The sequence below is a fragment of the Pygoscelis adeliae genome, unplaced genomic scaffold, assembly GCF_000699105.1.
Source record: "Pygoscelis adeliae isolate BGI_AS28 unplaced genomic scaffold, ASM69910v1 Scaffold140, whole genome shotgun sequence".
In the NCBI taxonomy this organism is placed as follows: domain Eukaryota; kingdom Metazoa; phylum Chordata; class Aves; order Sphenisciformes; family Spheniscidae; genus Pygoscelis; species Pygoscelis adeliae.
The window spans coordinates 734,093-750,602 of NW_008824044.1; the positions used below are offsets into that span (position 1 = coordinate 734,093).

Here is a 16,510-nt window from a genome sequence, read left to right on the forward strand (position 1 = left end):
AGAAGGCCACTAGGTTAGTCAGGCAGGACTTGCCCTTGGTGAAGCCATGCTGGCTGTCTCGAATCACCTCCCTGTCCTCCGTGTGCCTTAGCATAGCTTCCAGGAGGATCTGTTCCATGATCTCCCCAGGCACAGAGGTGAGACTGACTGGCCTGTAGTTCCCCGGGTCTCCCTTTTTTCCCTTTTGAAAAATGGGGTTATGTTTCCCCTTTTCCAGTCAGTGGGAACTTCACAGCACTGACACGACTTCTCAAATATGATGGATAGTGGCTTAGCAACTCCATCTGCCAGTTCCTTCAGGACCCACGGATGGATCTCATCGGGTCCCATGGACTTGTGCACCTTCAGGTGCCTTAGATGGTCTCGAACCTGATCTTCTCCCACAGTGGGCAGCTCTTCATTCTCTCAGTCCCCGCCTTTGCCTTCTGTGGCTTGGGCAGTGAGGCTTGAGGACTTGCCGGTGAAGACCAAGGCAAAAAAGTCATTGAGTACCTCCGCCTTCTCCATGTCCCGGGTAACCAGGTCTCCCGTTTCATTCCGGAGAGGGCTTACATTTTCCCTTGTTTTCTTTTTATCCCCGATGTACCTATAGAAGCTTTTCTTGTTGCCCTTAACGTCCTTGGCCAGATTTAATTCTACCAGGGCTTTAGCTTTCCTAACCTGATCCCTGTCTGCTCAGATAATTTCTCTGTATTCCTCCCAGGCTACCTGTCCTTGCTTCCACCCTCTGTAGGCTTTCTTTTTGTGTTTGAGCTTGTCTTGGAGCTCCTTGTTCATCCATGCAGGATGAACAGTCTTATCCTGTCAAGTTTTTAATACCCCCAAGGATGTAGATTATGAGTACCCATTCCAGCGCTGGGCTGCTCTCATCGTGAAGAATTTTTCCTTAAGTCTGTCTGGAATTTCCCTTGCCACAGCCTGTGACTGTTGCCTCTTGTCCTTTCACTGTGCATCTCTGGTAACAGTCTTCTCTACAACATACCGTACAACAGAGAGAAACTGGAGTTAGATTTGTCTTAGCCTTCTCTTTCTCATGCTGAAAAAACATTAGACACTTAATCCAGCGTCACTGGTAATATTCTGCTTCTTAGAGATTCTCTGCCAGGCTCTCTCCAGTTTGAGAATTCTCTTGTGCCAGGGCTCTAACCTGAAGACTCTGTGATTACAACTGAACTTCCAGGTATGGTTTCACAAATGCCAAATAGTGGGGAAATGTGACTTCCCCCAACCTACTGTCCATGCTTTTGCTAATGTGGTCCAGCATGTGGTTAACCTCCATCACTGCACATGTATGCTGATCATTCATTTTATCACCATGACCACTAGGTCCTTTTGGCAGAGCTTTTACCTAGCAAGTCAGCACCCAGGCTGTACTTGTGCACTGAGTTGCCCTGATCTAGTTGCAGCTTTAACATCTGTCATTGCTGAACTTCATGAGATTTCTGTCAGCCCTTTCCCCTGTTTTGCTGAGGTCCCTCTGAATGGAAGCCCTCCCATCTGGGTGTTTGACTGCTCCCCCTAGTTTGATGTCATGCCCAAATTTGCTAAGGGTGGATTCTGTCCCACTGCCCACATTGATGATGAAGATGTTAAAAAGTATTGGAATACTGACCCATCTAAACTGCAGGGATAGGTTTTTCAAAAATGTTTCAGTTCTGCAGTATTCAGCAGCAAAGGGCTTAATGAAGATTTTCCATGCTATGGTAGAAGTATACATCACTCTGTTACTTACGACTGTCTCAGGGTAAAAGCTGCTAGTCTCATCACATATTCAGTCTGTCAGAATCCATTTCCATAAAGGTAGCTGCCAGGTAAGATTCATATGGATTCATATGGCTAGCTGTTGAATGCATATCTCCATAGTGTCTGTGATTCAAAATCCATTGACAAATCAGCATAGGTTCTTGTTTATAAAATGAAATAACTTGTGGTCTCTTCATTATTCTTAATCGTTTCCTTGTAGGACACAGTGGAAACAGCTGCAATTGCTACTAGCTGAGAAATTTTGTAAAATTATTTGTAAAATGATGGCATTTCTATAATGTTTCCCACCTATTGTTCAGTGATCACCTTTACACACATTTTGTATTACATTAAGAAAAAAAGTGATGGAGTTACAGATTTCCATGGTAGCAGGTATAACCCTATTTCCTTTGTTTCATGAAGCTGGAACTTACCAGCACAGAGGCAAAGGATTGTTCTGTTAAATGGCAACCATGGATTTCAAAAGACTTGAGTTATATGGCATATGGTCATGCATCTACAATCTCTACTACAGCAATCAACATTTGCCAGCCGAAAAAAGACACCTGACTTATTGTCTGAAAATGAAATTAAATGGAGAAATGTTGCCAGTTGTAGGATTTATTAGGCTGATGTAAGTATGTTGAAAGATACAGCAATTTACAAACACTTCTCTGTTTCCCCTTTTCCAAACTGGGTTCCTGATTTGCAGCTATTTTTGCTACATTAGTAAACTGGCACCAGTAAGGAAGAAAAAATTTCACTAGCTTCTTTTATATGCAGAGATTTGGACTGTGATTTGGAGAGTCTTGTCTCTCATTTTAAGTTGTTTCTGGACCCCCAAAAAATATTTCCAAAGATACATTATGCATATTTATTTGGAAGTGTGTGCATTGCTTTTGAATGATTGCTTATTGCAATTTTAAAACTGAGCAATGTCAAGAATTTTCTGGCTGTATCTATCTATATACACGATCATGATGTGATTGCCATGTGTGTGTGCGCACACAGTGGAAAAGAATAGCCCTTTATTTTTATAGACCAGCTTCTCAGTTGATTTTAAATCTGTAAAAGCCCACTAAAGGTGTGTGGTTTAACCAAAACCAGGACAAAAAGCAATGGAGCTACTAAAGTAAATATTAAATGAAAAATGAATAAATTACTTTAAATTAAACTAATATGTTTATTTGTGTGTTCATATGCGCAGGAGTATTTTTTAGCCCCCCCTACAAAAATACAGTATATTTCAAAGCTAAAACTTAATAATTTACATTCATGTACATTTATGTGTATTGCACATGTATAACTAGCCCCAGTATGTATGATTCAAGATGATGCATTTGTAATGTTTAAAAGTGACTAGTTAAAAGGAAGGAAATGTGTTCTTTTGGAAGGTACTGAAGAGTCATCTAAGAGAGCTTTACTACATGATAGTAATTTTTATGTATTCTGGGTTTGCTATTTTTTTCTTTTTAATTTAAATGTCTTTGTATGACATATAAAACTAACTTCTGAAAATGTCAGAAAGTAGAGGTCAGCAAGACTATGTTTGTTACTGAATACTGGAGTCACGCACAGATAAGCTTAAAAAGGAATATTCATGAAAGGTTATTGATGATTATTGTTTCAGCAAGTATTCAGAAAATTGTCTTCCTGTCATTTTATTAAAGTTCATTGGTACCAGCAATTTCTATATGCTGAAATGAAGTAGCTAAAAGAAATGTGATTTCCATAAATATGTGTAATTGGAAACTACTGATCTGTTTTAGACAATAGAAGGAAAACTTCATAAGAAAGCTAGTGAGGTCCAAGGCATTTGCTTTATCAGAAAGAATGAAACTCAAATAACTGTGCAGTGAACACTCTGAATACAGATTCTAGCTTTTTTTTTTTTTTTTGCCAAAATACATATGTAAGCCTTAAAATTCCAATTTTCAGCCCAGACTTACTCAGATAAGGTTCTCCCAACTCGGGACATTCTGAGTTCATCCTTATTTCACCTTTCTTGCCACATGCTAGAGAGAGTTTTTGAAGTCTGTTCTTCACTGAGAGACATTTTTTCATGCCATGACTTTTACCATACCAGCTCTAAAACTGGCCAAATCAACTTTTATGAATTCAGAAAGGCTGTCCTTCCAGTACTCTCAAGTAAAATATTGAGGACTTCAAGTGTCCCAAATACCTCTTTAAGGTATGTCACATCTTTTGGCAAGCAATATCATGAAAAAACTCACATACTTTGAAATCTTCTCCAAAGCATATCAGGTTGAGATCAGACATGAGCAGCTTTGTCAGAGAGAGGGATACCCAGCAGAGCAAGGAGAGTAAAAAGCAGACGGAGGAAGGAGGACAAGACTTTGTATGTCGGCACTGATGGCAAGCCTTGCTATTTTTAACTTTGGCTTGACACACCTCATGAAAGAGAACCTTCTGGAATACCATAAATTTCAGGTTGAATTCCCCATAAAACACTCCCGGTGAAGCATATCAGCCTTTGTGGACAGTCTCTTTCTTTGACCTCTCCAGCTGACGCATTTCTGTTCATTCTTTCCCACCCCAACTTACTTATCCCTACATTGTTCAGAGGATAGATCTCACCCTCTCCCTTTTCAGTAAAACCTTCTCTATAATTTTGGAGATGCTAATCACAGAATCACAGCCTGGTTGAGAATGGAAGGGACCTCTGGAAGTCATCTTGTCCAACCCCCCTGGCTCACATAGGGCCACCTGGAGCTGGTTGCTCAGGACCATGTCCAGGCGGCTCTTGAATATCTCCAAGGTGGGAGACTTCACAACCTTCCTGGGCAACCTGTGCCAGTGCTCAGTCACTCTCACAGTAAAGAAGTGTTTCCTGATGTTCAGAGGGAACCTCCTGTTTCAGTTTGTGGCCACTGCCTCTGGTCTTGTCACTGGGCACCACTGAAAGAGCCTGACTGTCCTCTTTGGACCCTCCCTTCAGGTATTTACAAACATTGACAAGATCCCCCTGGAGCCTTCTCTTTTCCAGGCTTCTCCTTTCCTCATAGGAGAAATGCTTCAGTCCCTTTGTCATCTTAGTGGTGCTTTGCTGGACTCTTTCCAGCATGTCCACGTCTCTCTTGCACTGGGGAGCCCAGAGCTGGACCCAGCACTCCAGGTGTGGCCTCACCAGTACTGAGTGGAGGGGAAGGATCACCTGTTTTGACCTGCTGGCAACACTCCTCCCAGTGCAGTCTAGGATAACATTAACCTTCTTTGCTGCAAAGGCACATTGCTGGCTCATGTTCAGCTTGGTGTCCACCAGGACCCCCAGGTCCTTTTCTGAAAAGCTACTTTCCAGCTTGGTGGCCCCCAGCGTGTACTGGTGCCTGGAGTTGTTCCTCCCCATGTGCAGGACTTTGCACTTCCCCTTGTTGAACTGCTTGAAGTTCCTGTCAGCCCATTTCTTCAGCCTGTCGAGGTCCCTCTGGACGGCAGCACGACCCTCGCAATATCAGCCACTCCTCCCGGTTTTGTAACATAAGTATGTCTGCTGAGGGTGCACTCTGCCTCATCATGCAGATGATTAATGAAGATGTTGAACAGGACTGGACCCAATATTGACCCCTGGGATACACTGCTAGTTATTGGCCTCCAAGTAGATTTCATGCCACTGATCAACACCCTTTAAGCCCATCCATTCAGCCAGTTTTCAGCCTACCTCATTGAAATGGGCTGCTCATCTAGCCCATACTTCATCAGCTTCTCCATGAGGATCTTATGGGAGACAGTGTCAAAAGCCTTCCTGACATCAAAGTAGACAATATCCACACCTCTCTCCTCATCTACGAAGCCAGTCATTTCATCATAGAAGAGTATCAGACTGATCAAGCATGTCTTTCTTTTGGTGAATCTATGCTGACTAATCCTGATTACTTTCTTATCCTTCATGTGCATGAAAATGATTTCCAGGATTAACTGTTTCATCATCTTCCCAGGGACTGAGGCGAGGCTGACCAGCCTGCAGTTCCCTGGGTCCTCCTTCTTGCCCTTCTTGAAGATAGCAGTGTCATTGGCTTTCCTCCTGTCCTCAGGTGCCTCTCCCAGTCGCAACATTGTTTTGGCAAACCAAATAACATCTCCTGTACTCTAATGGCTACTATTAACTCCTTAATTCAGTCAAGACCAAAACTCCTAGCCCTCCTATCATTGACTTGTATTTTATATCACCTACTAACAAACACTCATAATGGTGCACATAATTCACTGCTTGTTTTTGAAATGAGACAAAGCTATAAATGAACATTAAAGTGATGAACTGCTTGAGATGAATGACCACTAGAACATATCTTTGAAGGTTAAGCTAATACCCTAGAGTTTAAGCGGATCTATATCAGTGCGTTCTATGCCACCCGCCTTCACTTCAAGCGTTCATGAGTCAACATGATGAACTGCTCTAGGACTGTGATTCATTTCCGTTTTGACTTAAATAAAATGTGTAGGGATGTGCTGTTATTTTGGACTTTGCTTCTTGGTTTTAGGCATTTTTTTGCTCTGATCCTCCCCGTTTCCCATCTGGAAATAACCATACCTTTAAACAAGTGTATCAGTACTGAGCACCTTCAAAAATCCTAGATTTTTTCTTTTAAAATCTGAAGACTTTGCCTTGGGTGATGCTGCTTAGAGAAATTATTTTATAATTCCACACAGTCTTGTCCCTAAATGCTGTATATTTTCAAGTCAGCAAATGTCTATCTGCAAAATCTTTTCCTTCGTGTTGTCCAGCATCTCTCTTTCATAAAAGCTCCCATTTCATGGTAACAGAAAGGATAGTCAATATCTGCAAATAATGTCTGTACAATACTGGATTCTCTATAGTGTATATATATGTATTTATTGAAGAAATTAGCTTAACCTGCTAGCAATTTCTCCTATGTGTTAGAGACTCCTACCATTTAATTATGTTTGTTTCCACTAAGATCTACTGTATAGTCAGGCTTGAAATAATCTCAGCTCTGTTCATGTCAGCATCATCTCCCGTGTTATTAGTGAATGGTTTTATGCAATGAAAAATGGATAAAGTATTTCATATATTGCCTATATATAATAAAATGTCTCAAACCTTGTAAAGATGTAAGAACCTGACCTTCTGCCCTCACAGTAGTTAGTATAGTTTCCATAGACAGGAAACTTCTTTCATGAAAGAAACAAAACCACAATTTTTTGACAGAATATGGATGAAAACACACACCTAACTGACATTCAACAAATATAATCCCAATGCATTGTAAAATCCAGCTACTTTTCTCCAACATTAATCCATTCTGTCAGACAACAAAGTGATCTATTATGAGCTTCTTTCAGAGGAAAGGAAAAAAAAAAAGAAAAAAAACCCCATACTTCTGCCAGAAAAGGAGCAAAATGTCCCAATTCTCTCTTTATGGTGTGGCCAAGAAGATCAGAAAAAAATCAGTCCCATTGAATCTCCCTTCAGAATGCTTTTCTTTCACCATTGCTTTATTATTCATACATAATATTATTCCACCGCCAAAGAATAATCATCATCCACCTTGGCACTGCAAAGCGGTGTTATTATTTTGAGGTTTTTTCCTCATAATTGATTAAGAAACTCTCTAAAAGGTCATAACAAGGTTAGAATAGCTACTGGAAACCCGAATGCTAGAAATATATTATAAAGGCTGAAATAACTGAAATGACTTTCACAGCTAGCTTTTCTAATAAGTCTTTTCAGAAGACTTATGAGGTCATATATTGGTAGGGTTTTTGCCAATATTGTGTATTCTGTCAGGAACAGCAAACTGGATAAAAATGTAAAAATAAACATAAAGCAGTGCATAGCAAATAAATAGTATGCTGATACATATAAGTGTTTATATTAATAGTAGGCACCTTTAAGTAATGAACACAGTCCAAATAACACGTGGCTATTTTCTAAGCAAGCTAAGTGACTTGGAAATTATAACCAGAGAGTAATCATTAGTAAGACATCACCAAAGGGAAGAATATTCTCATTAGACTTTCATAGGAATATATCCTGCATCCAGTTTCCTTAGGTATTTTCATAGAACTTCTGGATCAAGGCGCAATCTAATTATTAGAATTCTGGATCTTACAGTTATAAGACAATATGGAAGTGGGTCAATGAAGAAACAGAATTCAAAATGACAAGTTGGAAAAATTGTTTGGAACAGCAGAATAAAATTCAACAGAAACATGGGCAAAACACTGTGCTTAAGAAGGAATAATCTGCTTGACAGAACTGGATGGGAACTGCTTTTCGTACTACAGGTCTATGCGGCATAGTACAAAAGTTGAACATGGGACAATAGTATCTGCTTTCACAAAAAAGGCAAACGTGACACCTTTTTCTTGGTCATTACTGAAAACTCTTTTTCTTTTTTAAAAATACTTCTTCCCTCTTGCATGTTTTCTAACTCAGCTGATAGCTGAGCTGGTACCTCAGCTGATGCTACCTTCTAGATTGTGTGATTCTTAAACTCTAGTAATTTGCCACTGTGGATACCAGTGAAATGAGCCTGTGCTATTCCACTGTCAGTTAATGGACACTTGAGAAATTAAATATATTCCTTGACCCCTCTTCCTCTTCAAGGCATAACACACTAAGTAATCTTCTTTAGAGTTATAAAGAAAAAAAATCTAAATAGTGAAATTTAATTCATATTTCCAAACTACAATTCTCATTATTCTTCTGTGACCTAGTTCTCTTGCTATTTATTTGAAGACTCTAATGAGAATGTGAAATGAGCTGGGTTTTTTTAATACATGATAAACTAATCTATTTCCAGAGCATATCCGTAAAAAACACACAGTCTTTATTCCAGGCTAAAAAAATGGAATGAACTACATATTGTTCAGTTCTTCTCCCCAAGCCAAATGTATTTTCTGTAACCTTCAGTGTTTTGACTTTCTTAATGCAAAAAGAAAATGAGAGAATAATATGCTAAACAGGTCAAAGCTCATAACCCTAGTACATTTAACAGGCTCCATTCTTGGAATTGTCTTCATTATTGATATCAGAGTAACAAATCTATTTAAGTCAATGGAGATGGCCTATGGGAATTAAAAGAAAATTTAGCCCTTAAGACTTGCCTCACGAAAGAAAAATAATGAAAAATATGGGGAACTACTTATAGTGACACATTAACAGATTTTTTAAATTATTATTTCTATTTTAATACAATAGTCCTTTAAGAATTATAAAGTTGTTGCTGGCAATGCAAAGGCTTCATGTGATTTAATATTTTGGATATTTTGGATTTGGATATTGGATTTGGATACAGGAAAGAAATGTAATGTTCACTGTGTGAAAGGTATCTTATCAAAGAAAGATTCTGAAGGAAACTGTAGGAAACCTAACTACTAAGTATTTCATGTCAGATAACAAAAATGCTTGGGTGATGGATTTTTTTTATATTTCCACCAAAAAAATCCCTGAGTTGATGTGGTTGTGATGTATGCATTTCTACTTATTTTTTTGCCCAAGTTCTAATTACATCATCATTTTCTCCCTCTTAAGTTGGGCAAAAAAGTCTGGATTATGTTTTTCATTTCCTGAAGTCTCATCAGATTTGAGAAATATTTGTAGCAAAATCATTCTAGATGCATGTTTTCTTTAATGCTACATTAATATATTATATATGTTTAATTTAGTAAAGTGCTTTTACTTTCCTCTATATTTCTATACTTAGATACCAAAGATTAGTCAGTTCATAGATGCAAGTCTGCAAAAAAAAACCCTCAGTGAAATGATAGAATGGTTTGGGTTGGAAGGGACCTCTAAAGGTCATCTAGTCCCAGGGACATCTTCAACTAGATCAGGTTGCTCAGAGCCCCGTCCAACCTGACCTTGAATGTTTCCAGGGATGGGGCATCCACCACCCCTCTGCCAGTGTTTCACCACCAGAGCAGAGGGGCAGAATTACCTTAAATTCATTCCCAGTTCAAAAGTGTTTATTTCTTCTATGTGTCTGTGCTACCTCTGCCATTATTGGCCCTTTCTGTACAGTTGATGCTAATGCATCTGAACCTGTTTTGCCAGCTCCTGAGGAAAATGTGCCAGTGTTGGAAGCAACAGCTGAACATTGGCTGCTTACATAAGAAGGGATCCATACTCAGAGATGTTGATTTAATTTTGTAAGTGGTAAATAGGCTTAAGGAGATAGGTGAAATAATTTTTAAATATATTTATTGAATTGTTATATTTATGTTAAATTAAGGACAGAAATAGATCTGTGCAGGAAACTGATGGTCTACATGTTTCAAGAAAAGAAGAAAATTAAGATTATCTACTTGATTTTCCAAAGTAAAATGTTCTCTTGTTTGAGTTAGCTGATTCAGAAAAGGGTAGAGGAGAAGTCAGCTGTTTTTTTCTGAGGTGTAGTAAAAAGAAGAGTATCTAGGACAAAGTCGCTGAACTTATCCGGAGTGAACTCTTCAACTGGTCTGGAACACCAGAAGTCTTAAACCTGAGTGACTGATTATTTAACAAGTAAACAGTTCTGGTTCATCTTCCCTGATTTACAAATTATTTGTTTGTTTTGTTTTTCTGTTTTAACATTGTTAACTACCAGAAGTTCATTTACAGTTGGGGAAAAGGGATTATGAAACAGTAGATCTCTGTACATTAAATTCTAGTTTAACCTGTAATAATTTATATAACTGTCATGGTTTAACCTCAGCTGGCAACCGAGCACCACGCAGCCGCTCGCTCACTCCCCCCGCAGTGGGATGGGGGAGAGAATTGGAAGGGTAGAAGTGAGAAAACTCATGGGTTGAGATAAAGACAGTTTAACAGGTAAAGCAAAAGCCGCGCATGCAAGCAAAGCAAAACAAGGAATTCATTCACTCCTTCCCATGGGCAGGCAGGTGTTCAGCCATCTCCAGGAAAGCAGGGCTCCATCATGCTTAACAGTTACTTGGGAAGACAAACGCCATCACTCCAAATGTCCCCCCCTTCCTTCTTCTTCCCCCAGCTTTATATACTGAGCATGACGTCACATGGTATGGAATATCCCGTTGGCCAGTTTGGGTCAGCTGTCCTGGCTGTGCCCCCTCCCAGCTTCTTGTGCACTTCCAGCCTTCTCAGTCGGTAGAGCAGGAGAAACTGAAAAGTCCTTGACTAGTGTAAGCACTACTTAGCAACAACTAAAACAGCGGTGTGTTATCAACTTTGTTCTCACCCTAAATCCAAAACACAGCACTGTACCAGCTACTAGGAAGGAAATTAACTCTATCCCTGCCGAAACCAGGACAATAACAAAAAGCTATTTAATAGTGTAAGAACAATTGATTATATGGATGTTTATATGCCTGTTTTCATCACCTTGGTTTCAAGTTTTTTATCTGAAACACCCACAGCCTAGCATGGAAGATTGTCTCTAGAGAAAGTAGGTTTCTGTCAGTAGATTATCCAATTTTCTTTGAACACAGAAATATTTTTACAAACAGCAGTTTGTAGGAGTAAGCATTCTGTCATTGTCAATTACATTTGACCAATAATGTGGTTTTTATATTGGAAAAAAAAGATAAAAAGCAAATTTGTAGCTAATAGTGATCTAACAATTAGTAAGAATAACTTCATGGACAAATTAATGTGCTATTACATTGTCATCCTTTATATGATATACAAGGTGATAAGGTCTTCAAATCCATATGTTTATGTTCATATTTTAAAGTCTCCAATTAAAAACAAAATTGACAATGTATTTTTTTTTCCCGAGGATGATATTTTAATAAAATAGAAATTTTTTTCTCTCTATGTAGTCCCCAAAGAAATGTAGTTCATCTGGTCCTATTGCAGTTAGCATGTGGTGATACTTCTTGCCCAAAAGGTAATATCAGACGTTGTTCTTTAATTAGAGAATCTGAGGAAACAAAGTACTGTGAATGCTCGCAATATGATCTTCTGCACTGGAGCAGTTCTTACCTTAATTTATAATGAGAATGGATTTTTTTTAATCTTTCAAAGCTTTAATGTGTGCATATAAACTTCTTCTGCATCAGTGTTGGTCAGATCAGGCAGGAACTTATCATCTCAGATCAGGAATATAACTTTAACCACTTCAATTCAGTCCATGGATTTAGCTTTGAGATAATGAACCATAGTCAAAGTGGTTCCCTTTACTGGAATTATTTTTTTCAGAATGCATACTAATGAAAAGTTTTGCCTGTTGCCTCAAGACTATAATTTACCTTTTGGGTGAATAAATTATGAATAAATCATCTGTGTATTGAAGATACATGCTTATTTTTTTTTTTCTTACTCAACAAAGCTACCCTTGTTACCCTTGCTATACTAACATGGTAAAATAACTTAGAAGATCTGTTATTGCCCTGATGTCCACAATAAAGGAAATTCTCTGTAGCAATAAACTTTAAACTCTCAAGTCTCCCTAAAAATAGAATTCCAGTGATAAGGATTTTGAACTTTTTTTAATGGAGGAAATGTTTCTGCAAACTCTTTACTTCATATCGAATAACTTCCAGGGATGATCTGCACCACTGACAAATGAAATGTAATATTTGGCTATAAATGAGCAGAAAAGACATTAGCTGTAGACAGGGAGTAATTCTGATGACAGTTCTCAAGAAAACAACAATGGAAGTAATTACAATAGATTGATCTCAAGCAAAATATCTGCCACACATGTGTTAATACTCAAAACGTGTTAATACTCAAAAATGAAATAATTGTAGATCTTTGGGTGGATACTGCCTCTAAAAGGTTGTTTTGGGGTTTTTTATTGCAGAATAACATGGGTTTGTGCAGACAAAAATGGCTTTTTTAATTTGGCGTTATGATTCTGAATGAGGAATCCCTAGGAATTAATCATTAGCCTGCAGTAAATGATCCAGACCTTGAATACCTTCTGTTCTGTAGCTGGACTCTCTGAAAATGTAGGTTTCTAGGCACACCTTTTCGGAGTACCACCCTCATCATCCTGGTGCCGCTCCTGAAATTAAGAGGTTTTCCACTCTAAATCTTCAGACATAATTGATCCTTCAGTACTGATCCAGACATTCCCTGAAGAAATTACATGCCCCACAGAGTCATCGTGATTTGCTAGATCCCACAAATTACTGATAGCATTTTATATTCTGTAAAGCCAGAGATACAAAAATTTTGCAGATACATTATCTTTTCTTCTAGACAGAGAAAGCATAAGTTATACAAGTATATCCAAAGAGGTTCGCAGGGTACACAATCCTCCATCATTCTTTTTTTTCTATAGCCTAGTCTTGTCTTTCATTTGCATCTATAGTGCATTGGAGACAGAGCTCTCAGTAATAAAGTTTACATTCCTCCTGTCAAGTTTCTGTGCCGTAGCTCTTGTACACATGGACTCTTATGATGCAATTCACAGTTTTGATTACATGAAGTCCCCCAGACTGGGAAAATTTGCTCTTGAGGCTGTAGCCTACTACTGGTGATGAAATGCCTCCGCTTGAGTGGAGGATTAGGGGATTAATGACTCTTCATTGCTAATTCTCTGCTGGTTTTCTCAGATTCTCTCAGCATCTTTCTGAGTATTCTCTCCAACATGCAGGTTAAATGACCAAAAAGAAATGTGATTGTAGAGGGGTTTAAGATTTCAGGCATATGCTAATCCATCATTATCATAAAGTTAAAGAAGAAAATAGCAAAATCTTGGCAGCAACAAGAATAGCTGTAGGTAAATAAATAGGGACATATTCCTATGTCCTAATATTAACCTGTGCTAATGAATTTATATAACCAAATACACTTTTGCAGCTTTTTCCTGAGTATTCACAGTGCTGATGCTTATAACAGTTTAAATGATAGCATAAAACCTGTGATAATTCAGGAAATAGTGTCTTCATAACAACATTGGTTCAATTTACAGTTTTGAGATTATCTATCAAGTATGGTTATGTGTGATCTTCCATTTATGTTTGCTTTGTTTTTTAGCTCCAGACCAGTCTGTCTGAACCAATGACATTATCCAAGTCTATCTCACTTCCTCGTAGTGCATATTGGCATCATATCACCCGGCAGAACAGCGTTGGAGAAATCTACAGTTTACAAGGCAAGTTCCTTATAAGTAAATGCCATGTCATTAGCTTCTTTATATTTGACCAGAATTCATGCAAATAGCTTTTTATTTGCACTAGTTGTTTTCTCTTAATTTCATTTTATCAGTTGTCAGGAACCTCAGCAGGATTCTCAAATTTACATAAAACAGGTTTCTTTTAGTCATTTTATAAACTAATGGCAAAAATTATTCCCAGAATCACCACATAAAGCTGTGTAGACAATTTGGCTCAAAGTAACTTCTCAGTAGCTGATGAATGTCAGGTTGTTTTAGTATTTTCTTCCAACAAGATTGTGTATGTATTTGGGCATCCTCAGGGTGCCCAATTGAATCTACATAAAGTGGCTATATGAGTTGCAATATTAAAAAAAAATAATTCTAGGAATAAGAGCTATTCTTGGTGAATTTGCCTGGCGAATCATATATATGAACTGTTGATTTGACTAACTTACAGGTCTTCTGTATATACATATCATCATTTTCTGTCTCCAGTTCTCTTTCATATGTTTAGATTCTAAGCTATTTGCTTAAGAATTTAAATGCTATAATTAACATAACTTGATGACAATGATGATGATTCACTGTTCTTAAGCTGAAATTGATTTGTATCTTTTAGGAAACTGAAATTATTGTTACATTTAAAATGTGGACCTTAGTTAATAGTATTGTTTTTACTTTTAAAGAATAACAACCTATCATAAACATATTCCTTTGTATTATTTGGAAAGGGCTCAAGAATTTTGTTTCAATTATCTCTTAATAATCTGTTTGCTTAAGCGATTTACATTTAGATAGGAGGTTAGAAACTGCTCACAAACAAGAGTACCCAATGCAAGAAAATATAGTACGTTTTCATAAAAATAAGTGAAATGCAGTGTATAGATGAAAGACATGAAGTGTTTTGTTTTGTAAATTATCACATAAATTAAAATCAGCAGGTGAGCTGTGAATTCAGTGGGTGACTCACTAAAGGGTACAGCATTTGTCTCCCGTCATCCCCCATACAACAAAGACAAAGTGAATTTCTAATCATGGTTATAGTCTTACAGTTAAATAACAGTAATGGAAAAAAGAAAATAACCTTCCAGAAGTTTGTTGTTTGTGAAAAAAGTTGTGCTTGTAGATCACCTTAAAAATATTCATCATATCACTGATATTTTTTCATGAACAAAATAAGAATGCAAAAAGAAAAAAAATTATTTGTAGAGATGTTAGAGTTCCTCTTCTTATGTTCTTGATGGGTCTTTCCTCTGGCAAAAAGATAGTAAATGTGTTATGTTATACATAAAGTGAGATAAATGTATGGAACATTGTTCATTCTCTGCAATCTTTTGTTTCTTACAAATGGTTTTTGCAATAACGGAAAGCAAAACTTGATATATCAAGTAATAGTTTAATATCTATACAAACTAGCTTTGCAGGACACAACATATTCGAAGTGTATTATTAAAAACACAAGAATTTTACTTTTTGGAAGCATGTAGATTTTATTCACACTTCTCCTGAAACACGGGACTAATAAATATTTCAGAATTTAAGATTTTCATGTCTCTTACATGTACTATGACAACTGAAACTTGAGAAAGTGTAGTTGATTTCAGGAGAAACTAGTCCCGTTTTACCAGTGGGCTAAATGCATCCAGAGGACAATTTTGTTCCCCTCTGGTTGCAAAACTTTTACATGCAAGAATATTATTCATTATCTGTAATGAAGATCTCTTTGAACCTTCTGCTGTAATGACTAATTAAATGCAATGTATTTGTTCAGAAGCTGAAGGGAGCACAAAGTACACCTTTTCCTCCTAATACCTGTTCATGCTGATAGTCTTTGCACAGCAGAGACCTAGCCATTGCCGAAGCATCAGCCCACAGATGCTTCATAGATGTGGGCAGAAGGTGGGTAACGAGGAAGCAGATTGCGAGCATCACTTCAACCCTCACCTCAGTACAGCAGCCAGCTGAGAGGAGCTGTTGCAGAGGGAAAAATCACTCGCTGCCACTGTGATGTCCTCTGAGCTTGCACAGGTATATTACACCTTCAGAAAGGAGATGTTTTCTTTAGAGAATAATCCGTCAAACTCAGTTCTGCACTTCATCTGTATTTATGACAGTTTTTTACATTCAAGAAACAAATCTGAAAATTCCACACACTCCTCTGAATATCTCACAAACTCTAAAATGAAATAACTAGAGTGGTGTCTACCTATATTCAGATTACTATAAATATCAGTAAAGTAACAGCCAAACTCACTGTTAAGTACAGTGTAAAAGTGTTTCCATAGTGGCAATTATTTCAAACTTGTAGTCTGAAGTGACTAGAATTTAATTAATAACAGCTGGTGATATATAAGGAGAACTGAATATGTGCTCATACTACCTTAGATAAATTGGCTCTTCAGGAGTTATTTAGCAGTCAAATTTAACTTAATTAGTAGTGTGAGTTGATCTGATAATGAATATACTGTAGAGTAAGAAGGTGGGGGGGTTCTTTTTTTTTTTTTTTTAAGGCTATACTTCAGGTGAGAAAAGGCAATTCAATAAATGGGTATTGGGTTTATCGTCCTCCATCTGCCCATGAAAACATTTACATGTAAAGACCTGAAAAGATTAAAACACAGAATAATAGTGCTAAAGGAACACAGGTTGCACAAAATATCCTAAAATGAGGTGGGCTGGTTTCTCTCTTTATACAGCTTTTCTTCCATTTGTGTCTT

General features: G+C 37.6%; 1 protein-coding gene across 1 annotated transcript in view; it reads left to right on the forward strand.

Annotated features, from left to right (window-relative positions):
- Positions 1–16,510, forward strand: part of DOK6 (docking protein 6) — a 288,055-nt gene that overhangs the window by 229,530 nt on the left and 42,015 nt on the right. The window contains exon 8 of the mRNA XM_009333496.1: positions 13,673–13,790. Coding sequence (XP_009331771.1) covers positions 13,673–13,790 — 118 coding nt within the window. The remainder of the gene's footprint in view (positions 1–13,672; positions 13,791–16,510) is intronic.